Source organism: Trachypithecus francoisi, unplaced genomic scaffold, assembly GCF_009764315.1.
Source record: "Trachypithecus francoisi isolate TF-2019V2 unplaced genomic scaffold, Tfra_2.0 Lachesis_group12, whole genome shotgun sequence".
NCBI classification, from domain to species: Eukaryota; Metazoa; Chordata; class Mammalia; order Primates; family Cercopithecidae; genus Trachypithecus; species Trachypithecus francoisi.
Genome location: NW_022681457.1, coordinates 11,413,322 through 11,438,246, shown reverse-complemented (window position 1 = coordinate 11,438,246; position 24,925 = coordinate 11,413,322). Strand labels below are relative to the sequence as shown.

At 45.5% G+C, this 24,925-nt stretch overlaps 1 protein-coding gene across 1 annotated transcript in view; it reads right to left on the bottom strand.

The window, feature by feature from the left end:
• The window catches only part of NLRP5 (NLR family pyrin domain containing 5), a 58,259-nt gene extending 33,968 nt beyond the window's left edge, over positions 1–24,291 (bottom strand). The window contains exons 1-8 of the mRNA XM_033224525.1: positions 24,251–24,291; positions 22,340–22,350; positions 20,362–20,754; positions 16,477–16,542; positions 9,231–9,287; positions 5,328–5,384; positions 4,293–4,349; positions 2,339–3,932 (exon numbers count right to left, since the gene is read on the bottom strand). Coding sequence (XP_033080416.1) covers positions 2,339–3,932; positions 4,293–4,349; positions 5,328–5,384; positions 9,231–9,287; positions 16,477–16,542; positions 20,362–20,754; positions 22,340–22,350; positions 24,251–24,291 — 2,276 coding nt within the window. The remainder of the gene's footprint in view (positions 1–2,338; positions 3,933–4,292; positions 4,350–5,327; positions 5,385–9,230; positions 9,288–16,476; positions 16,543–20,361; positions 20,755–22,339; positions 22,351–24,250) is intronic.
• Between the last annotated feature and the right edge of the window lie 634 nt (positions 24,292–24,925).

The following is a 24,925-nucleotide window of genomic DNA, read 5'->3' as shown; positions in this document are numbered from 1 at the left end:
TAATTTTGTATTTTTAGTAGAGACAGGGTTTCTCCATGTTGGTCAGGCTGGCCTTGAACTCCCGACCTCAGGTGATCCACCCACCTCGGCCTCCCAAAGTGCTGGGATTACAGGAGTGAGCCACTGCGCCCGGTATTTTTTTTTTAAGACAGAGTCTCACTCTGTTGCCCAGGCTGGAGTGCAGTGGCATCATCTCGGCTCACAGCAACCTCTTCCTTCCTGGGTTCCAGCAATTCTCCTGCCTCAGCCTCTCTAGTAGCTATGATTACAGGCACTTACCAGCGTGTCCGGCTAATTTTTGTAGTAGTTGATCCACCTGCCTCGGCCTCCCAAAGTGTAGGGATTACAGACATGAGTCAGCATGCCCAGCCCCACTTGAGAATCCGATGCTGTTTTAAACCCGTGAGGTTGGCGCCATTTCCCCCATATCGTCAATGGCAACAGGGCCAGTTAGTGGCAAAGCTAAAATTTAAAACCAGGTTTGCCCAGTGTACCATATACACCAGCACTCCATTTAGCTCTGGTAGTATCATTAGCTGACATCTGTTAGTAAGTGCCAGGCCCAGTACCTGAGTGCTGCAGCTGTGTACACTGTCTCCTGACAACTGGAGAGGTAGCTGCCATGACCTCTGTTTTAGATGGGGAAACTGAGGCACAGAGCAGCAGAGTAACTTGCCCAAGGTCACACTACCAGGAAGTAGCAGATCTGGGCTTCACATATTAGCAGATGGGTGGCCACTTTCACTTTTTAAAAAAGATTTTCCTAACAACTAGACCACGAGGGAATGTCCACATTCTTTTTATTATTCATTTTTTTTTTTCCAGGGACAGGGTCTCACCGTGTCACCCAAGTTGGAGTGAAATGGTGTGATAACTCACTGAAGCATTCAGTTCCTAGGCTCAAGTGATCTCCCTGCCTCAGCCTCCTGAGGAGCTGGGATCACAGGCACACACCTCTACCCTGGCTAGTTTTCAATTTTCTTGTAGAGACAGGGCCTTACTTTGTTGCCCAGGCTGGTCTCAAAAACCTGGCCTCAAGCAATCCTCTTCCCTCGTCCTCCCAAAGTGCTGGGATTACAGGTATGAGCCGCTGCACCCAGCCTGTCCACAGATAGGGCCTTACTTTGTTGCCCAGACGGGTCTCAAAAACCTGGCCTCGAGCAAGCCTCTTCCACCCAGCCTGTCCACATTCTTCGCTGCTGTGTTCTGGGTCATAGGATGACGTTGAGATGGTCCAGCAAAGTATGTTTTCTAGACCGGCATTATTCAGTAAGCATTAGCTACGTGCGACTATTTAAATACAAATGAGGCCAGGCACGGTGCCTTACGCCTGTAATCCCAGCACTTTGGGAGGCTGAGGTCAGGAGTTTGAGATCAGGCTGGCCAACATGGTGAAACCCCGTCTCTACAAAAAATAGGAAAGTTAGCCAGGTGTGGTGGGTGCGGCCTACAATCCCAGCTACTCCAGAGGCTGAGTCAAGAGAATCACTTGAACCTGGGAGGCAGAGGTTGCAGTGAGCTTCCACTGTACTCCGGCCTTGGCGACACAGTGAGACTGTCTCAAAAAAAACAAAAAAATACAAATGAGTTGAAATGGAGTAAGATAAGTTTCACCTCCAAAGTCTCACTCACCACATTTCAGATGCTCAACAGGCTTATGAGGCTGGTGACTGTCTTACTGGACAAGACACATGGAATATTTCCATCACAGAACCCTGTACTGGACAGCACGACCTGGACTCCATACCACACAAGCAGTCCACAAACCTGAGTGATCACATTGACAGGAGGAGCTTGCTCATGCCTGTCATCCCAGCACTTTGGGAGGCTGAGGCCGGTGGATCACCTGAGGTCAGGAGTTTGAGACCAGCCTGGCCAACGTGGCAAAATCCCATCTCTACTAAAATTACAAAAATCAGCTGGGTGTGGTGGTGTGTGCCTGTCGTCCCAGCTACTCAGAAGGCTGAGGCAGAAGAATCGCTTGAGCCTGGGAGGTGGAGTTTGCAGTGAGCCAAGATCACCCCACTGCAGTCCAGCCTGAGCAACAGAGTGAGACTCTGTCTCAAAAATAATAAAATAAATCACATATTCCTGGGTTTCAACTCCAGATCCTTTCCTTTAGAGTCTTGGGCAGGGCCCTGTATTTTGAAAGACCTTTCCCAGTTATGGACAATGAGCTGGATTCGGGTCCTGGCATTTTAGCCAGCTGGACATCTGGGCAACTCATCCTGAAAGGATTATCTGGGACCTTGAAGTTCCTGGAAGTCCTGTCAAGTCCCAGCAGTAGGGACACCGAGCTCAGCACAAGGCATAGGATAAAATTGCCTGGGGTACTCACCATTGAGGAACCACAGGCCATGCCTCCGCTAACTCATCTCTTGGGAAGATCCCTTTGACATCCATCCGAATTTTCCGCAAAGACGGACAGTGCTGGAGGCAGAAGGAAGATGCTATCAAGTCGAGGTTCTGGTTAATCGGAAGCCACACTTCTTGGAAGCCGTTTAATGCCAAGCGAACAAACTCTTTGTCTTGAGTCTCGAAAAGACAGTGGAAGGCATCCAGGGTGTCTCCTGGGGCGGCGGCATTGGGCTGCTGACCCAACAGAGACACCCAGTGCAGAATTTTCTGCTTCACCCCCAGGGGAACGGGACAGCCCAGCAGGACCTCCAGTGGCCTCCTTACGTCTTCGCTCACGAGGCCAAACAAGAAACGCTTCATCCAGAGCAAGTGGATGTGGAAGCCTGCTTGTTGAAGTTCCATGGACCTCTTCGTCTTCTCAACGAACAGAGGGCAGAGAGCCGGCTCGATTTCCAGCCCCTCTAACACGTAGTACAAGGCGGCACAGAAGTCCTGGAGACTGAGGTGGAAGAAGGTGTAGAACTCCTCGCAGCGGCTGTCTCGGAGAAGGATATTCATGTGAAACAGAGTACGGAGTTCAGACTCCCCGAGTCCGTGAACCATGAGGTCGTCACCATCAAACACAGACTTCATATTCCACACTCCCTCCACAGCCATGCGGCAGAAACGCTTCAGGACAACTCTTTCCTCTAGGTTGAGGCAGCGCCGGACCACGCCTTGAGGGGTGAGCTGATGAAACACAAAAGCTGCGTACAAGCCTGTGAGCGTTTGGCCGAAGGGGGCGATGTTCTCCCCCATCACATCCTGCAGCTGCAGAGCCACGCAGATCAGAGAGCCCACGGCAGGGACCTGACACTGGTCGAACAGCTTACGGTTGTTTATTATCGCACGCAACCCTTGCGTCTTCTGATGCTCACCGATCCCGCGCTCGAGGAGCAAGTGGATTCTTTGTTCTGCAGAGATTCCTCTAACAAACAGGTAACGGGGAGACACCACCTCCGACTTGAGCTTCTCTATGCCCACGTCTCTGACGGTGACCATCAGGAAGGACTCAGGGAGCAGGACTTTCCTCAGCAGACTCTGGATGAGGATGAACGGGGGCTGCCTCTCAGCCCAGTCTTTGCAGAGCTTGGTGTCACTGTTGAGGACAGAGCCCAGGTCATCGAAACCATCAATGATGAACAACAGCCTTTCTGGTCGGGACATGATCTCCGTCACTGGAGCCTGGGAGTCTGGCCATTCCCTGGAGATGAACTCTGCGACACTGCTCTCCTTCTTCTGCTGCATCTCTCTAACGGGGAGGAAGAAGACGTAGGAGAACATTCCCTGGTAGAGTCCACCTTGTGCCCAGCACAGCACGATCCTTCTGGCCAGAGCTGATTTCCCAATTCCTGACTTTCCGTGTAGAACCACCGTGTGAGGCTGGAAGCCCCACTGGTCTGAATTAAAAGCATCAGCCAACATTTGCATTTCTGGCCAGTCAGCAGTTTTTTCAAAACCACAACGTACATCCTCCTTCACGGCAAATTTGGTCACCACGTGACTCTTGTAGTCCCATTTGTCACCTCCATATTCTGAAGTCAGAGAGGGTAGAAAGAAAATCAGGAAACAGTTTGAAGAAAGCACTTGACTACTCTCGGCCATATGTTTAGCATCCATCAAACAAAGTTGTGTGATTGACTCGAGTCCTCTAGAATTATGGGTTCTTTAGAATTTTGTCTTCATAATATCTGACTGTAGATAATCACAGTAAATGTGCATAGCTCTAGCCATGGGACAGATCAAGCGCGTGAAGGGAAGGGGTTGACACCAGAGACAAATGAGAATGAAGAAAGGCAATCTAAACTACATACTCCGGCAACTAAACTACTTACACTTCTTTCACCCAACTTTCTTCCAGGAGGGCAACCAAAGAATAAATCTGTTTTCCTCACCTTGTTCTTCTGTCTCTGCTGCTGTGGCACCTTCTTGTTCCACAGCTTGTGAAATTTCTGCAAAAGAATGAATTCCAACATACTTATGTTATTATTCAAATCAGATATGTCAGACACCCCCAAGATAAGCTTAGTCATGCCATATTTAGTTTTCTGGCCAGTTTAAAGCATGGCAACCACTGGCTCAGCTAGAAGACAGAGTGTGCTAGTACAATGAGCACTAATTCAAGGCTTGAGGGTGAGAGTCCCAGGCTCATTTCTCCTTGGAGAGCCTTGCACAAGTTATTAAAATGAGGGGTAGGTCGGCTTGGTGGCTCACGCCTGTAATCCCAGCACTTTGGGAGGCCAATGCAGGAAGATCACGAGGTCAGGAGTTCGAGACCAGCCTGGCCAATATGGTGAAACCCCATCTCTACTGAAAATACAAAAACCAGCCGGGCACGGTGGCAGGCGCCTGTAATCCCAGCTACTCGGGAGGCTGAGGCAGAATTGCTTGAACCCGGGAGGCAGAGGTTTCAGTGAGCCGAGATCGTGCCATTGCACTCCAGCTTGGGTGACAGAATGAGACTCCTTCTCAAAAAAAAAAAAAAAAAAGTCATGAAGGTAAGGCATGTTTTTCTTACCACTGTAATTCCATCACAATTCTTCAAAGGCAGGTGTTCATGTACATATTAGTTGATAGAAGGAATTAAGAAAATAATTACTGCCACTTAAGTTTGAAGAAAGCACTTTACTACTCTTGGCCATATGTTTAGCATCCATCAAACAAAGCTGTGATTGACTCGAGTCCTCTAGAATTATGGGTTCTTTAGAATTTTGTCTTCATAGTATCTGACTGTAGATAATCATAGTGAACTTGTGTAGCTCTATCCATGGGACAGATCAAGAGCATGAAGGGAAGGGGTTGACACCAGAGACAAATGAGAATGAAGAAAGGCAATCTAAACTACATACTCCGGCAACTAAACTACTTACACTTCTTTCACCCAACTTTCTTCCAGGAGGGCAACCAAAGAATAAATCTGTTTTCCTCACCTTGTTCTTCTGTCTCTGCTGCTGTGGCACCTTCTTGTTCCACAGCTTGTGAAATTTCTGCAAAAGAATGAATTCCAACATACTTATGTTTATTATTCAAATCAGATATGTCAGACACCCCCAAGATAAGCTTAGTCATGCCATATTTAGTTTTCTGGCCAGTTTAAAGCATGGCAACCACTGGCTCAGCTAGAAGACAGAGTGTGCTAGTACAATGAGCACTAATTCAAGGCTTGAGGGTGAGAGTCCCAGGCTCATTTCTCCTTGGAGAGCCTTGCACAAGTTATTAAAATGAGGGGTAGGTCGGCTTGGTGGCTCACGCCTGTAATCCCAGCACTTTGGGAGGCCGAGGCGGGCACATCACCTGAGGTCAGGGGTTCAAGACCAGCCTGACCAATATGATGAAACCCGGTCTCTACTAAAAAAATACAAAAATTAGCTAGGCGTGGTGACATGTGCCTGTAATCCCAGCTACTCAGGAGGCTGAGGCAGGAGGATCACTTGAACCCGGGAGGCGGAGGTTGCAGTGAGCTGAGATCGTGCCACTGCACTCCAGCCTGGGTGACAGAGCGAGACCCTGTCTCAAAAAAATAAGAATACAAAAATTAAATAAGGAGTGAAACCTACAGTTAAGAATTAAGGATCTTAGGATCTTAGAGCCAGATGTTGTGATACATGCCTGTAGTCCCAGCTACTTGGGAGACTGAGGCAGGAGGCTCACTCGAGCCCAGCAGTTTGAGGCTGTAGTGTGCCACGGTCGTGCTTGTGGATAGCCATTGCATTGCAGTCTCAGCAATACAGCAAAACTCTGTCTCTTAAAAAAAGAATTAAGGATTTGAGTCAGACACAGGATTCAAATGTGAACTGTCATATACTACTTGTAAGATCTTCATCAATTACTGAGGTTACATGTTTCTGGATGTTCATCTACAAAAGTGAAGAAATTATTCCTACGTTGTCGAGTTGCTGTGGACATGATTTAGTAGAGTAATAGCACAGCCTGTGGCACATAGTAGCTACCACTGACTGAGAATAACCACTATATATATTTATCAGGACATAGTTACCATGTGAGGCTAAATACAAATTCCTCTTAGGATCTATGAGAATAGATTTGCCATTTTAAAGAATAATCATTAGGGTGGTCTTTGTCTTGTAAATTAGAGAAAAATTATCTTTTTTTTTCAAAAAAATCACAAACAGAATAAAAACCATTTAAGGATTTTAAAGCATGGGAGTAAAGTTACAGATGTAAATTTTTAGATCACCTTGGTTATTGTATGAAAAATGGATTGTATGTAAAAATGAATTATGTTTGAGATGTAAATGAAATGCCTTTAAATACAGCAGATGGGAAGAACTGTGAACAAATGGGTCATATATTACAGGTAGAGACCATGTGATTTTCTGATTTGCTAGATATAAGGTGGAGAAAAGAAATATTAAAAAATAGAGCTACTCAGGAAGTCGAGGCACGAGAACTGCTTAAACCTGGGAGGCGGAGGTTGCAGTGAGCCAAAATTGCACCACTGCACTCCATCCTGGGAGACAGAGTGGGACCCCATCTCAAAACCAAATCAGAAAAAAAAAAATGACTAAGCTTTTGGTGTAAATGACCAGGCATATAGCGATGCTATGTACCGACATGGAAGACGGTGGAGGCAGATATCAAGAGAATACTCCACCCAGAAGCAGAAAACATGCCCTTCTCAACTGCAAACAGACCTTCTCCAAGATAGATCCATCAGGCATAAAACATGTTTCGAGTTGATGTGCTTTGAAATTATACAAAGTATGCTCTCTTAACACAATGAAATAAGATGAGAAATCAGTAAGAAAATCTGAAAATTTCCAAATACATGGAAGTGAAGCCATATGATCCTCAACAGGTCAAAGCAGGGAAACAGAAGGGAATTAAATACTTTGAAATGAGTGGAAACAAAACACAGCAGTATTATGGTGTGTAGATAGAGCTGTGCATAAAGGAAAATTTTTTTTTTTTTTTTTTTTGAGGCGGAGTCTCGCTCTGTCGCCCGGACTGGAGTGCAGTGGCCAGATCTCAGCTCACTGCAAGCTCCACCTTCTGGGTTTACGCCATTCTCCTGCCTCAGCCTCCCGAGTAGCTGGGACTACAGGCGCCCGCCACCTCGCCCGGCTAGTTTTTGTATTTTTAGTAGAGACGGGGTTTCACCGTAGTAGCCAGGATGGTCTCGATCTCCTGACCTCGTGATCCGCCCGTCTCGGCCTCCCAAAGTGCTGGGATTCATAAAGGAAAATTTATAGCTATAAATACCCAAGAAAGATCTGAAATATAACGTAACTTCCCACCTTAAAGCAGGAAGGAACCCCCTTTGGGGTTAGTGTGCAGCAAACTGACCCCAAAACGGACAGAGAAAGGGAATAAAGAACCGAAGTAAACAAAATACAGAATGGAAATACAATAGAGAAAACAAACCCAGCAGTTTGTTCTTTGAAAAGAACAAAATTGACAAGCCTTTAGCCAGACTGACCAAGTAAAAAAAAAAACAAAACCAAACGGCTAAAATTACTGCAGTCGGGAATGAAAGAGGGTCACAACTAACAACCTGAAAGAAATGAAAAGGATTTTGGCCGGACACGGCGGCTCACGCCTGTAATCCCAGCACTTTGGGAGGCCGAGGTGGGTGAATCACGAGGTCAGGAGTTTGAGACCATCCTGGCTAACACGGTGAAACCCCATCTCTACTAAAAATACAAAAATTAGCCGGGCCTCATGGTGGTGGGTGCCTGTAGCCCCAGCTACTCAGGAGGCTGAGGCAGGAGAATAGCGTGAACCCGGGAGGTGGAGGTTGTGGTGAGCTGAGATTGTGACACTGCATTCCAGCCTAGGTGACAGAGCGAGAATCCCTTTCAAAAAAGATGTGGTATATATACGCAATGGGTTATTCAGCCCAAACACACAGGATATTCTGTTATTTGCTACAATGTCGAGGAACCTAGAGGACATTATGTTAAGTGAAGTAAGCCAGGCACAGAGAAATACCAGCAGATCTGACATGTGGAACCTAAAAATATCTAACTCAGAATTGGAGGGTGGGACGGTGGTTACCAGAGGCTGGTGGGGCAGAGAGTGGACTGGGAAAGGTGGAAAACATTAGTCAATGGGTACAAAGTTACAGCTAGACAGGAGGAGTAAGTTCTGGTGTTCTACTGCACAACAGTGGTGACTGGTTAATAACAACGTATATTTCAAAACAGCTAAAAGAGGATTTTAAATGTTCTCAGCATGGCTGGGCGCGGTGGCTCAAGCTGGTAATCCCAGCACTTTGGGAGGCTGAGGCGGGCAGATACCCGAGGTCGAGAGTTCGAGACAAGCCTGGCCAACATGCAGAAACCCCGTGTCTACTGAAAATACAAAATTAGCTGGGTATGGTGGCGCACTGCTGTAGCCCCAGCTACTCGGGAGGCTGAGGCAGGAGAATTGCTTGAACCCAGGAGGCGGAGATTGCAGTGAGCCGGATTATGCCATGGCACCCCAGTCTGGGCCACAAGAACTGAACTCCGTCTCAAAATAAATAAAATTTTCTCAGCACAAAGAATATTTGAGGTGATGGATACGCTAGTTACCCCAATTTGATCATTCTACAATATATACATGTATTGAAGCCTCATGATCCCATAAATATATACAATTCTTATTTTTCAGTTAAAAATCAAAAAACAGTAGTGTAAATAATCAGAGAACCTGCACGTTTCTGTCCATGGTGCTGATCCCAAGATCGCTTAGGGAAGGGACTCACACACCAGAGACAAATGAGAATGAAGAAAGGGAAAGTAGATTTCCCAGTCATTTGAACTGCACGGACTTCTCGCACCCAACTTTCTTCCAAGAGGGCAACAAATGAATAAATCTATTTCCTTCACCTTGTTCTTTTGTCTCTGCAGCTGTGGCACTCTCTTGTTGCACAGTTTGTGAAATTCCTGCAAAAGAGAAGGGAGAAGAAGAAACACAAACATACTGTGTATATTATTCAAATCAGAGATGTTGGTCACCCCAGATAAACTTAGCCTTGCCATATTTAATTTTCTGACCAGTTTAGAGGACAGAACCACTGGCTCAGCGCCAGGGCAGAGTGTGCCAGTAACATAAGCCCTGGATTCAAGATCAGACTATTCAAAATCAAAAGTATTTCTATACACTGGCAGTAAACAAAATAAAATGAACAACTTGGCCTGGCACAGTGGCTCATGCCTGTAATCCCAGCACTTTGGGAGGTTGAGGAGGGCGAATCATTTGAGGTCAGGGGTTTGAGACCAGCCTGGCCAATATGGTGAAACCCCATCTCTACTAAAAATTCAAAAAAAATTAGCCAGGTGTGGTGGCATGTTCCTGTAATCCTATCTACTGGAAGGCCGAGGCAGGAGAATTGCTTGAACCCAGGAGGCAGAGATTGCAATGAGCCGAGATCACGCCATTGCACTCCAGCCTGGGCAACAAGAGTGAAACTCTGTCAAACAAACAAAAAAAGAACTCCACTTATAATAGCATGAACAAAATATTTCAGAATAAATTTGACAAATGAGAGACTTGTATCCTGAAAGCCACAAACATAACAGAAAAAAATTAAGAAAACCCTAAATTAATGGAAAGACCACCCTGTGTCCATTGAAGACTTAATGTTGTTACTGTGTCATATACCCAACATTAATCTACATGACATAATGCAATCTTATCAAAATCCCAGCTACCTTGTTTGCAGAAATTGTAAAGCTGATTGATACTAAAATTCACATGGAAATTCAAGAGACCCAGAATAGCCAACCTATCTTGAAGTCAAGTCGGAGAATCACACTGAGTTCAAAACTATAAGGCAACAGTAATTAAGTCAGTGTGGTTCAGGTATAAGGTCAGATATAGAGATCAACGGAATAGACTTGAAAGTTTAAAAGTAATCTCACACATCTATGATTTTAGACAAGAATATAGACAATGAGAAAGAATAGTGTTTTCAATAAATATTGATGGAGAACTGGTTATCTACACACAAAAGGATGAAGTTGAGCCCTCTATTTCATGCCATATACAAAATTAGCTCAAAATGTTTAAAGACCTAAATGTTTTTAAGAGCTGTAACTACAAAATCCTTAAGAGGAAATATTGGTGTAAACTTTCTGATTTTGACTTTCTGATTTTGGGTTAAGCCCTTTTTTTTTTTTTTTTTTTAAGATGGAGTGTTGCTTTGTCACTAGGCTGGAGTACAATGGTGCGATCTCAGCTCACTGCAACCTCTGCCTCCCAGGTTCAAGTGATTCCCCTGCCTCAGCCTCTCAAGTAGCTAGGACTACAGGCATGTGCCACCATGCCCAGCTAATTTTTTGTAGAGATGGGGTTTCACCATGTTGGCCAGGATGGTCTCGATCTCCTGACCTCATGATCCACCGCCTTGGCCTCCCAAAGTGCTGGGATTACAGGCGTGAGCCACTGTGCCCAGCCAGGTTAAGTAATTTTTTAAAGATAACACCAAAAGCACAATCAATCAAGGAAATAAATTTGTCTTCATAAAATTAAAGCCTGCTATGCTTCAAAGGACAGCATCAGGAGTGTGAAAAGACAATCCAGAGAACAGGGAAATATATATTTTAAATCACGTCTCTAATCTGGATAGAACCTTAGTAAAGTATTGCAAGTCAACAATATAATAAAGTTAAAAATGGACCAAGGATTTGAATATATTTCTCTGAAGACACAGAAGCGGCGAGTTAGCACATGAAAAGATTCTGAACATAATTAGGGAGATTCAAATCAAAACCACAGTGCATATTTCATACCTACTAGGATGGTTACAATAAAAAACAGAGGAGCAAACATTACTGTAGCTTTCATTAAGGTGTTGGTGAGGATGCAAAATGGTGCAGTCACTTTAGAAAAACCGTTTGGCAGTTCCTCAAAAAGTTAAACATAGTTGCCATATGACCCGCCAATTCCACTCCTAGGTATACACCTCCCTGAATCGAAAACACATCTACACAAACACACGCATGAGAATCCATAGCTGCATCATTCATAATAGCAAAAAAAACCAAATGTCCAATCCATCATGTGATAAATGAACAAGAAGTGTTTTATATACATAAATGGAATACTGTTTTTGTTTGTTTTTTGTTGAGACGGAGTCTCACCCTGTCGCCCAGGCTGGAGTGCAGTGGCATGATCTGGGTTCGCTGCAAGCTCCGCCTCCCGGGTTCACACCAGTCTCCTGCCTCAGTCTCACGAGTAGCTGGGACTACAGGTGCCCAACACCGCGCCCGGCTAATTTTTTGTATTTTTAGTAGAGACGGGGTTTCACCGTGTTAGCCAGGATGGTCTCGATCTCCTGACCTCATGATCCGCCCGCCTTGGCCTCCCAAAGTGCTGGAATTACAGGCGTGAGCCACTGCGCCCGGCTGGAATACTGTTTAGCCGTAAAAAGTTATGAAGTCCTGAAACAGGCTATGATATTGACAAATCTTTAAGGCATTATGTTAAATGAAGGAAGCCAGTCGCAAAATACAACAAAGCATCCGGTTTCATTTACATGGAAGGTCCAGAAAAGGCAAAAATCAGACACAAAGTAGATGACTGAGTTCCAGGGCTTGGGTGTGGGGGAATGACGGCTAATAGGTATGTGGTTTTCTGGGGTGATGAAAATTTCCCGAAATTCGATAGCAGTGATCGTGGCACAACTTTGTTAATACATAAAACACTGAATTGTATTAGGATAAGTTTTATGATATGTGAGTTTTCTCTCAACTTTAAAAAAGCAAACAAAGTACATGAAGAGATTACAGACCGGTTCACTCAAACACAGACGCCAAATTCGAAGTGATTCATCAGCAAACTGTGTCCAGAAGTGTATCAAAAGGTATGTAATGCTGCTTATGTCACATGTATTCCAGGAAAGCAAGAGCGGTTTAACACTGGAAAGAAGTCTAAGTATCATTCATTACAGTAACAGTTTCAGGGACAGTAATTTTAAGATCATTCCAAATTATGCAAAAATAAAACAGGCCAATTTTCTCCACCTTGTTCTTTTGTCTTTCCTGAAGGATATTTTTTTGGGTGATAGGAAAGTCCTAAGACTGGACTGTGGTGATTGTTTCATGTTTACAAATTCTTGAACTGTATTAAGATCTTATGATACATAAACCTGCATCGAGTTATCTGGAAAGAAAGAAAAAAAAAGTTGAGCGCAGTGGCTCATGCCTATAATCCCAGCACTTTGGAGGCCGAGGTAGGCGGATCACAAGGTCAGGAGATCGAGACCATCCTGGCTAACACGGTGAAATCCCCGTCTCTACTAAAAATACAAAAAAATTAGTTGGGCATGGTGGCGGTTGCCTGTGGTCCCAGCTGCTTGGGAGGCTGAGGCAGGAGAATGGTGTGAACCTGGGAAATGGAGCTTGCAGTGAGCCGAGATCGCGCCACTGCACTCCAGCCTGGGTGACAGAGCGAGACACCATCAAAAAAAAAAAAAAAAAAAAAAAAAAAAAAGCAAAACAAAAAGCCACTAGGAGAGGCACACCTTTCCTTGTGGGGGTGGATTTCTATTCGGAGCTATGTTGTGAGCATCATAATACATTTGATCTGTTAGACTAAATAGATTTGTCATGTAAGAGATGCAAGAATCTGAAGTTACATAGAATTTATAAGATCTAGGCCAGGCGCAGTGCTCAAACCTGTAATCTCAGCACTTTGGGAGGCCGAGGTGGGTGTATCACCTGAGGTCAGGAGTTCGAGACCAGCCTGGCCAACATGGCAAAACCCTGTCTACTAAAAATACAAAAATTAGCCGGGCGTGGAGGCAGGTGCCTGTAATCCCAGTTACTCAGGAGGCTGAGACAGAAGAATTGCTTGAACCCGGGAGGCAGAGGTTGCAGCGAGCTGAGATCCTACCATTGCGCTCCAGCCTGAGTGACAGAGTGAGACTCTGTGTGGGTGGGGGTGGGGGTGCGGAGAAGTAAAGAAATAGAAAAAAAGATCTAGCACAAAGATGGTGTCTCAGTCTGGAAAAAAAAAAAAGAAAATCAGACTTTCTCTTGGCTGATCTACCATGGGCAAATCTGTCTCTGGGCTTTGGAGTCATATGTACAATGCTGACTTCAGATGGATGTATCTTACTGCCTTCTCTAGAGTTTTGTGATAGATTTATGGAAACAAATTTCACAAACCATACAATTCACCCATTGAAAGTATGCGATCATGATTGAGAATATTCAGATTGTAACTATCACTACAATTTTAGAACATTTTAATCACCCTCAAAAAGAATCCCTGCCCTTAGTCCTCACTCTCTAGGTTTCCCCATTCACCCCAGCCCTAGGCAACCACTAACCTACTTTTAGTATTTAAATGGATTTGCTGATTCTAGACATTTTATATGAATGGAATCATTCAATACGTATCCTTTTGTGATAGTTTCCTTCACTTAGCCTAGTGTCTTCAAATCCATCCATCTTGTAGCATGCATTAGTATATTCTCCTTTTTAAGACACAGTCTCGTTTTATCACCCAGGCTGGAGCACAGTGGCACAGTCATGGCTCACTGCAGCCTCAAGCCCCCTGGACTCAAGCAATTCTCCTGCCTCAGACTCCCAAGTAAGCTGGGACCACAGGTGCTCACTCCCACACCTGGCTGATTTCAATTTTTGTAGACATGGGGTCTTGCTACATTGCCCAGGTTGGTCTCAGACTTCTGGGTTCAAGTGATCTCTGCCTGCCTCAGCCTCCCAAAGTGCTGGGATCACAGGTATGAGCCACCTTGTCCAGTTACATCATTTCTTTTTATGCAAAGTAATATACTATTATATGCATATACCACATTTGATTCTATAGCTTGATAAACAGCTGCATTTATTAGGTTGGCTTAGTTTCAAGGAACATCTTTCTTTTTCCCTCCTAGATGGAGTTAACCTCTTGTTGCCCAGGCTGGAGTGCGGTGGTGCAATCTTGGCTCACCACAACCTCTACCTCCTGGGTTCAAGTGATTCTCCTGCCTCAACTTCCCAAGTAGCTGGGATTACGGGCATGTGCCACCACGTCTGGTTATTTTCTCTTCTTTTTGTATTTTTAGTAGAGATGGGGTTTCTCCATGTTGATCAGGTTGATCTCGAACTCCCAACCTCAGGTGATCCACCCACCTCGGCCTCCCAAAGTGCTGGGATTACAGGCATGAGCCACCAAGCCCAGCCTTGGAGGAACATCTTTGCATACCCAGCCAATGAGGAGTGATGACGAAAGCTTGTGACCCCCTGTGATGTAAGCTTCTTGAGGGTAGAGTGTCTGCCTAACCTTTGCACGTAGGTAACACCTGAAGTCAAGTCTTTCTGGCACAAGCCCACCTTGCCTCAATTCAACCATGTGAGATTTCAGCATGCCATTGAGCTTCTGGGTCTCACTGGACAACTAACGACTGTCACTACCACGTAGGATTGAGAAGCATGAGCTTCTCACGCACTGGCACAGTGCATGATCCACATGGTCTCGAGAAGCGGTAGTTCTTGTGTCCAGGAGGAGTTCAGAGGGTTCCTAATGTGGCTGACGGCAAGAGCCCCGGCTTTTGTCAGGTTTGTTTCAGTCCTGTCAAGGTTAGTCTGTGTGTTTATTTTATGCTATCTCTAAGCCACCATTCAGTAACTGATAAAACCTCTAAGACGCGGTGTTTTTTTCTTTTGTTTTGTTTTTGAGATGGAGTTTCACTCTGGTTGCCCAGGCTGGAGTGCAACGGCACAATCTCAGCTCACTGCAACCTCCGCCTCCCGGGTTCAAGCGATTTTCCTGCCTCAGCCTCTCGAGTAGCTGGGATGACAGGCGTGCACCACCATCCTGGCTATTTTTGTACTTTTTTTTTTTTTTTTTTTAAGTAGAGACGGGGTTTCTCTATGTTGGTCAGGCTGTTCTCAAACTCCCAACCTCAGGTGATCCACCCGCCTTGGCCTCCCAAAGTGCTGGGAATACAGGTGTGAGCCACCGCACCCGGCCGTCTAAGACGCAGTTATATCACATGAAGGATAATGCAGTTATATCACATGAAGGATAACACGTCACACTCACCTTGTGAAGCCTGGATTGACATCAAACTCTGCGCAATGCCGAACCTTTGGGACTCAGAGTCTCTGACTCAGACGCCAGTTACTCACATATTAGCTTTGAATAGTTCTTTCCCACCCACAGCCTGAGCAAAGCTCTATCAAAACGGAGGTTGGTTTCAACCCCTTCCAAACCAGATTAGGTTTCACAGTCAACACTGGCTGCTGGGAGATGAGCAAGACGGTGGTGGTGCAGGTAGCAGCAAAGAATGTATGTTGTCTACACAAGCCTGCTTTTCTCCCTGTGTATTTTGCCTTCCCTGGTGTCAGTTTTTTGGTTTGTCTTTCCTGTCCCACAGCGTGTGAATTTCATGAACACGTGTGCTTCAGCCAACGATGTATTGTAAATATGCAGAGCGGTGGCTGGCACGTGGTCAGTGCTCAGATGTTTGGGGAATTGTATTGAATCTGGTTTCATGCTATCTGGTTCTTTCCACCAAAGCCCCCAAACTGGGTTACTGGGAGGAGTTTGTCATAGTAGGGTCATAAGGTTACCCAAACTGAAGATGATGGGAAGTCTTCAAGTTGTAAGAAAGCCTGAAGACTACAGAACTCTTTTTTTATTTGGAGATGGAGTCTCGTTCTGTCACCCAGGGTGGAGTGCAGTGGTGCGATCTTGGCTCACTGAAACCTCTGCCTCCCGGGTTCAAGCGATTCTCCTGCCTCAGCCTCCTGAGTAGCTGGGATGACAGGCGCTCGCCACCACGTCTGGCTAAATTTTTTGTATTTTTAGTAGAGACAGGGTTTCACCATGTTGGCCAGTCTGGTCTGGAACTCCTGACCTCAGGTGATCCACCCACCTCGAAGTGTTGGGATTACAGGCATGAGCCACCAAGCCTGGCCCCAGGTCACAGAACTCGAACTTGGAAAGAGAAAGACCAGAATTACCAGGTCCTCAGAACCCATCACGTCAGTTAATGGCAGGGTAGTGAGACTAGAAAGGACACTGGACTATTGGAAGTCATGGTTCTAACCCCTAGAGATGCAAACTGGCTGCCATGTGTCTTTAAGCACATCCTATTTCCCCCTACTCCACCCCACTCACCTGGCACTTCTTCCTTGCTTGGTCCTTGGCCAGTCGTCATTGGTTCAAGATCTTCTGGTGAATGTCCTGCAAGACAAAGAAAAAGGGAGATTGGCCTCAATGAAGTCACTGTAATTACCCAAGCCAAGGATAAGAATGTCCTGTGCCCAAATTATGGAGGGGAACCAAGCCAAACCTCAGGATCTCAGTTTATTCCATGATTGGCCTATAACAGAGACAACAGAGTCAGACCTTCCTGTGCTAGCAGTGGCACACTTCAGTGTGCTGAAGTTTATAAAGAATTATCTGACCTCAGTTTTGCTGGATGGCCTTGGGTAAGTCACACAATGAGGTTAATCATAGTGATTGTTTCTTTTCAGTCACCCTCAAGACCTGTTTTTTTTTTTTTTTTTGAGACGGAGTCTTGCTCTGTTGCCCAGGCTGGAATGCAGTGGCCAGATCTCAGCTCACTGCAAGCTCCGCCTCCCGGGTTTACGCCATTCTTCTGCCTCAGCCTCCCGAGTAGCTGGGACTACAAGTGCCCGCCACCTCGCCGGGCTAGTTTTTTGTATTTTTTAGTAGAGACGGGGTTTCACCATGTTAGCCAGGATGGTCTCCATCTCCTGATCTCGTGATCCGCCTGTCTTGGCCTCCCAAAGTGCTGGGATTATAGGCTTGAGCCACTGCGCCTGGCCTCAAGACCTGTCTTGAACGCCAGACCCAGTTTAGTCAATGACTCACTGCGTGTCTACGAGTTACCCAAATACAGGTGCCTTCAATATAGAAGATCCAACCTTGACTACCCACCCCCCCAATCTACTTTCCATAAAACATCTCTTCCATGGGATGAGGTCATGGAACCCCATCCACTCAGTTTATCATGCCAGAAACTTGGGGATCACCCATGACACTGTATTCTCTCTCTGAATTTAGTTCTTAAAAACTGTCTTGTATACTTCTGAAGCATCTTCCATTTCTACTTCTTTCTGTGCCATCACCCTATGCTAAGCCACCTTTATCTGATGGACACTAGAAAGATCTCAGACTCATCTCCCTACGTCTGTCCACGACTCCCTCTGGGTCACTGGTCACTCAACACTTTGCAACAGTGCTGAAATAAAAGTTTATTTCTACTATCACCCCTTTAAAACTATGTAATTACTTCTACTTACTATTACAAACATTTTCAAAATGCCATGTTATCTGACTTCTAGTCCGTCCATCTTTATCTCCTGCTCATTCTCCGTGGCCCAGCCAAGCCCTCCGTTAGAGGCTTTGGAATGTCCCTACTTTGTGCTCAGAATGTTTTTCTCTACCATGCTGAGGCAACTTGGCCAACTCCTTTTCCTTTGTCTAAGCCTAAAGCTCACTTCTTCTAGGAAGTGACTCTAGACTTCCCTGTAATCTGGAATAGGAACTATAGTTTTTTTTTTCTTCTCTCTCTCTCCCTTTTAAGACAGAGTCTCACTCTGTCGCCCAGGCTGGAGTGCAATGGCATGATCTTGGCTCACTGCAACCTCTGCCTCCCAGGTTCAAGCGATTCTCCTGCCTCAGCCTGAGCAGCTGGGATTATAGGCACCCACCAAGCCCAGCTAATTTTTTGTATTTTAAGTAGAGATGGGGTTTCACCATGTTTGCCAGGCTCGTCTTGACCTCAAGATCCTGACCTCAAGTGATCCGCCCGCCTAGGCCTCCCAAAATGCTGGAATTACAGGTATGAGCCACTGTGCCCGGCCGTAAGACATTTTTATATAACTTTTTTTTTTTCTTTTTTAAATATAGAGTCTCACTCTGTTGCCCAGGCTGGAGTGCAGTGGCTTGATCTTGACTCACTGCAATCTCTACCTCCCAGGTTCAAGCGATTCTCCTGCCTCAGCCTCCCAGGGAGCTGGGATTAGAGTGCGCCACCATGCCCAGCTAATTTTTGTATTTTTAGTAGAGACAGGGTTTCACCATGTTGGCCAGGCTGGTCTCAAACTCCTGACCTCAAATGATCCAGCCACCTTGGCCTTCCAGAGTGCTGGGATTACAGATGTGAGCCACCCCCACCTGGCCTATATCATCCATTTTCTCTCTCTACCTCACAGAAAGCTGCAGCTCTCTGGCACTTGACATATGAGAATTTAAACATATGCCATGGTAGATGAATGTTAAACAACAAATCTCATCTTTGTTATGTATTAGCCCATGAAGTTGGTCAAGTTATGTAACTTGGAAGATCCTCTATTACAGCTTCAGCTACAGGGAAACCCATTTCACTGGGTGGGGTTGAGAGTCAGATGCGGGAGGCATGACAGTTTCAGTGCAGTGCTGACTCGATAAATCCCAGCTCTCATTTTTATGCTCTCTTCCTGTGAATACCAACATGCCCTCCACATGGGGCCTCTTCCAAGTTCAGAAGACAGAGCTCTTGAAGTGCTTTACAGCTAACGCTGCTGAGCTGCATCAGGTGACTGATGTGCAGCCATGCCACCTGTGTGTGTATAAATATATATATGTGTGTATAAACATATGTGTATATATAAACATGGATGTGTGTATGTATGTGTATAAATATATATGTGTATATATAAATATATGTATGTGTGTATATGTGTGTAACTATACATGTGTGCATATAAATATGTCTATGTATATATGTGTATAAATGTGTATATAAATATGTGCATATAAATATATGTGTGTATATAAATATATGTGTGTATGTGTATATATGTATATATAAATATGTGTATATATAAATATATGTGTGTATGTGTGTATATATATGTATATATAAATATGTGTGTATGTGTGTATATAAATATATGTGTGTATATGTGTATAAATATGTATATATGTATATATAATGTATATTATATATATACACACATATACGTATGTGTGCATGTATGTATATATGTGTATATATACATTTTTTGAGACAGTCTCATCCACTGCCCAGGCTGGAGTGCAGTGGCATGATCTCAGCTCACTGCAACCTCTGCCTCCTGTGTTCAAGTGATTCTCCTGCCTCAGTCTCCCAAGTAGCTGGGATGACAGGCATGTGCCACAACGCCTGGCTAATTTTTTGTATTTTTAAGTAGAGACGGGGTTTTGCCATGTTGACCAGGCTGGTCTTGAACTCCTGACCTCAAGTGATCCTCCCACCTCAGCCTCTCAAAGTGCTGGGATTACAGCTGGGAGCCACCACGTCCAGTCCACACCTGTATTTGTAGGGCCAATTCAGGGGCTCAGTCAAGGGATTTGTTTTCAGTCTACAGTTGAAGGGATTCTCCAGATAAAAAAGAACTACTATTTTCTAAATGACCTTTCTCCTAAATACCCTAAAATAACCACAGAATCTGATCTGAATTTCTGCTGCACTATGGACACCAACAGTCTAAGAAAGACCAAGCCTTAGAGATCAGCACCTGGAACCTCAGTCCTTCATCTCATGGCCAAGTGTGAGACTCACACCGAACCACTATTAGTGTTTTCAATCGAGGTTCTTAGCCACTTTCTACTCCTTGCATTATTGAACTCTTGCAATGGCACACACAGTATCACATTTCCTGTTCCAAGATGTGGGAACCAAGGGTCAGAACAGAAGGAGACACTCCTGAAGTCTCATGACCGACACGTGATAGTGCCACTCAAGCTTAGCACTTACACCTCAAATCCTATTAACTTTAGTGGAAGTCCGTGTGAGTGGAGCCGTTGTCACCCATTTCTCCCTCCTCCATCACTTTACAGGCTAAAGACTGCACTAATTTCCAGCCAATGACGATGACCAATGAGATCCTTCTCACAGCTCAGACTCACACTGCAGAGGTGGACCCGGTTACTGAACAATGATCCTCCCCTGTTCCCATGAGAACCTGAAATCACCTCCCCTGCCCTAGACTTGCCGCAAGTCTCACTTACTTTTCATGTCATCCCTTGCTTTCTCCGAAAGGGTTGGCAGGTTCATATTTTCAAAGATGCTAATGGACGTAGCCCAGGCGAGCGATGCTCCGTAATACTCATGCAAGAGGAGTGCCAGGCATTCCACGTTGGCGTTCTCGATTTCAAACTGTGGAATAGAGCATGTGGTCGATTCTGAAGATTTCTTCTTTAGTAATTCCTTAAATGTCTGAAATTCTTCCTTGTCTAGCTCATGGAGACACCACTGCAGCCCGTAGCTGGAAAAGGTGAGCGATTTGTCTCCTTCCATCTTGAGACAAGGCTGAGAACTCAGGTTTTGGGGGGAAAGTGGATTCTTTGGTAACACGGAGCAAGTAGGACCTGTGGAAAGAGTGACAAGATTCAAAAGAGGATCTCGCAGCAAATCCTAGAGTTGATACAACTAATGTCAATCACCTCACTAGATGAACAGTCTTCTCTCTCTTCAGTTCTTCATGGAAGAAGCATTTGTTGCCAAAATATCTGTTTATCCTGTTACTAGAACATCAGTGCTGGGATATGTTGTTTTCTGTACCCTTAGTTCCCAAACGGCATCTTAGAATAAAATTGGACATGCATGCCACAGATGCTCTTGGCTAGTATGTCATACTCAGAAACACTGGCTGTGGCCGGGCGCGGTGGCTCACGCCTGAAATCCCAGCACTTTGGGAGGCCAAGGCAGGTGGATCCCTTGAGGTCAGGAGTTCGAGACCAGCTTGGCCAACATGGTGAAACTCCATCTCTATTAAAAATATATTTTAAAAAATTAGCCAGGAATGGTGGCACATGCCTGTAATCTCAGCTACTCAGGAGGCTGAGGCAGGAGAATCGCTGGAATCTGGCAGGCGAAGGTTGCAGTGAACCGAGACTGTGCCATGGCACTCCAGCCTGGACAAGATTGAAACTCCATCTCAAAAAACAAACAAAAAACCACTGGCAAATAGATTCCTACCAGTTACTAATAGCCGGTTACAGGATTCTTCCATCAGCTGATTTCTGTTACATCTGTTAACATCGAGTTCCATCAACACAGTCAACAGTCTTGGTGTAAAAATAAACTGATAAATACTTGAAAGTCATATCTGATGAGGGATTTATATCTAGATAATATACATGCAGTAATAGGGAGACAAAGAATCCAATTTAATACGGGCAAAGGATCTGAATATCCATTTCTCCAAAGAAGCTATGCAAATGCCTAACGCGCACATGGGAAGATTAACGTCGTAAGTCACCATCGGGCCAATTCTACCCCTATTTGCTGACTCATTTTATAGATAAGCATCCAGGACCTCTGCTACGAATTGCTTCTCCAAGTTGTCAAGAAGCCTGGTCTATGATGACATCAAAAGGTAGCAGTTGTTTTAAGACCCCACGAATAATCCCTAAATCTCTCAAATTTCTTTTTTTTTTTTTTTTTTTTTTGAGACGGAGTCTTGCTCTGTCGCCCGGGCTGGAGTGCAGTGGCCGGATCTCGGCTCACTGCAAGCTCTGCCTCCCGGGTTTGCGCCATTCTCCTGCCTCAGCCTCCGGAGTAGCTGGGACTACAGGCGCCCGCCACCTCGCACAGCTAGTTTTTTTTTTTGTATTTTTAGTAGAGACGGGGTTTCACCGTGTTAGCCAGGATGGTCTCGATCTCCTGACCTCGTGATCCGCCCGTCTCGGCCTCCCAAAGTGCTAGGATTACAGGCTTGAGCCACCGCGCCCGGCTCAAATTTCTTTCTTTTTTTTGTCATAAGAGCTCTATAAATAGTGACAACCAGTACTCGTTGGCCAGTTAGAACAGATCCTTTGCCCCCACCATTACTTTGTGGTAGACAACCAAGCAATCGAAGGAATATCACGTAGTGAAACATTTTAAAGACTCAGGTAGACAGCAGCTTGTCACTTTCTGAGGGGCCGTATTGGTGTGAGGTCACCCTAGCTTGACACCTGTGCATTAATAGTTTTTGAGCTAGACTTGCAGATACGCTGTAAGGTCCTGTCAAGTCACCTCCCTGGACCTGGAAGCATCCCACCAAGGGAAGAAATCAGCCTGCAGGGGGCAGGTTCTGTTAACACTGATTTTTTGCTCTGCTCGCTTAGACAGGGCACCTGCTTTATACTCCCTCGACCTGCAGGGACAAACTCGTCCCCAGTAGTTAGCCCGTTTTTCCTTCTGCCTACCGTTCTTTCCATGGGAAAGTTTTAAGATGGGCTTAACTGAGATTACTTCAATTAATTAGAGTCAGAAGATAAATCATAAAACACACAGAAGAAAGTATTTAAAGGAGAGTAGAGATGGGAGACAAGAGCCTAGAGATGTCATGGTAGCTAAAATCTATTCAATGAGTTTTTTTTTCCCCTAAGACTGAGTCTTGCTGTTGCCCAGGCAGGAGGACAGCGGTGCAGACAGAGCTCACTGCAGCCTTCAACTCCTGGGGTGAAGCCATCTTCCTACCTCAGCCTTTCTAATAGCTGGGACCAGAGACTTGCTGTCACTGCACCAGCTTTGTTTTGTTTTTTTGTTTTTAGAGACAACGTCTCACTATGTTGCCCAGTCTGGTTTCAAACTCCTGGGTTCAAGCAATCCTCTTGCCCTGGCCTCCCAAAGTGTTGGGATTGCAGGCTTGAACTACCGCACCCAGCCAAACTTGATTTTTTCTTTTTTTTTTTTTAGACGGGGTCTCGCTCTGTCACCGGGCTGGAGTGCACTTGTGCAACCTTGGCTCACTGCAACATCTGCCTCCCAGGTTCAAGCGATTCTCCTGCCTCAGCCTCCTGAGTAGCTGGAATTACAGGTGTGCACCAGCACACCCAGCTAATTTGTGTTTTTAGTAGAGACAGGCTTTCACCATGTTGGCCAGGATGGTCTAGATCTCTTGACCTCGTGATCCACTAGCTTCCCAAAGTGCTAGGATTACAGGTGTGAGCCACTGCACCCCACCAGGTTTGACTATTTCTAACCCTGTTCCGATTTAATAATTTAATTTGCTTTACAAGATGAGGTGATATATGTGGGTACACGTTTCCGCCTGAGACACAGGAAACAGGTTATCACAAATACCCTCTTTACAGGAAGGGCCTCTGAAAAGAGTGGAGAGGTGACAGTCCCTGGACAACTGTCACTGAAAAGATTGGAGACATGGTATTCCCCAGACAACTGTTACTGAAATGAGTGGAGAGGTGACAGTCCCTGGACAAGTGTCACTGAAAAGAGTGGAGAGGTGGCATTCCCTGGACAACTGTCATTGAAATGAGTGGAGAGGTGGCAGTCCCTGGACAACTGTCACCGAAAAGAGTGGAGATGTGGCATTCCCTGGACAACTGTCACTGAAAAGAGTGGAGAGGTGGCAGTCCCTGGAGAACTATTACTGAAATGAGTGGAGAGATAACAGTCCCCAGACAACTGTCACTGAAAAGAGTGGAAAGGTGACAGTCCCAGGACAACTGTCACTGAAAAGGCTGGAGGTGGCAGTCCCTGGACAACTGTCACTGAAATGAGTGGAGAGGTGGTAGTCCCTGGACAAGTATCACTGAAAAGAGTAGAGAGGTAGCAGTCCCTGTACAGCTGTCATTGAAAAGAGTGGAGAGGTGGCAGTCCTTGGACAACTGTCACTGAAACGAGTGGAGAGGTGGCAGTCCCTGAACAACTGTCATGGGTTGACCAACTTCCTGGAGAAGTGAATATGGCTTTTTCCCGCATTCTTTCATTTTCTTTCTACCCCGGGAAGTGTTCTGCTGCAACGAATTGGTAATAACATTGCAACAAACAGCAGCTAAGGCAGGGAATTAGATCCATGTGTCATGGTACCAAGGCTGAGGATTGGTTTCCTCACAGGTAACTCAACTCTAAGAGGCTGTCGACTCCTCCTGTAGTGATCCTCAGAGCAGGGCGACAGCTGCAAGTTCAAGTCCTTGTGCAACCTTCATCATACATCCCCATAGAAAGTACCTGAACATCTAAGGCTGGGCTCTCCTCTGGAAGCTGGAAATCAGAGTACCTGCCTCTTCAAGGATTACTATGGGGTTTCAGTGAAGCAACAAGTGAGGCAGAAGGGCTGGCACAGAACATGCATGGGAACCCTGACCAGCACCTGCTCTAAAGCTACCTACCAGACCGAGATGTCCTGAGCAGTACAGTATGTTACAGCACACAAGCATTCAGGCTTAAGACGCTACTGCCGAGGAAGGCAGATCACCTGAGGTCAGGAGTTTGAGACCAGCCTGGCTAACATGGTAAAACCCCATTTCTACTAAAAATACAAAAAATTAGCCAGGCATGGTGGCATGCACCTGTAACCCCAGCTACTCGGGAGACTGAGGCAGGAGAATCACTTGAACCGGGAGGCAGAGGTTGCAGTGAGCCGAGACTGTGGCATTGCACTCCAGCTTAGGCAACAAGAGTGAAACTCTGTCCGCCTCCCCCCGCCCCACCCCCCAAAAAAAATTTAGTAGGATCTCAATTTTGATTCTAAAACAATCAAATTCATAGCAGCAGAGGGTAGAATGGTGGTTGCCAGAGACTGGGGGAAAAATGGGGAAAAAGGAAATGTTGATGAAAAGA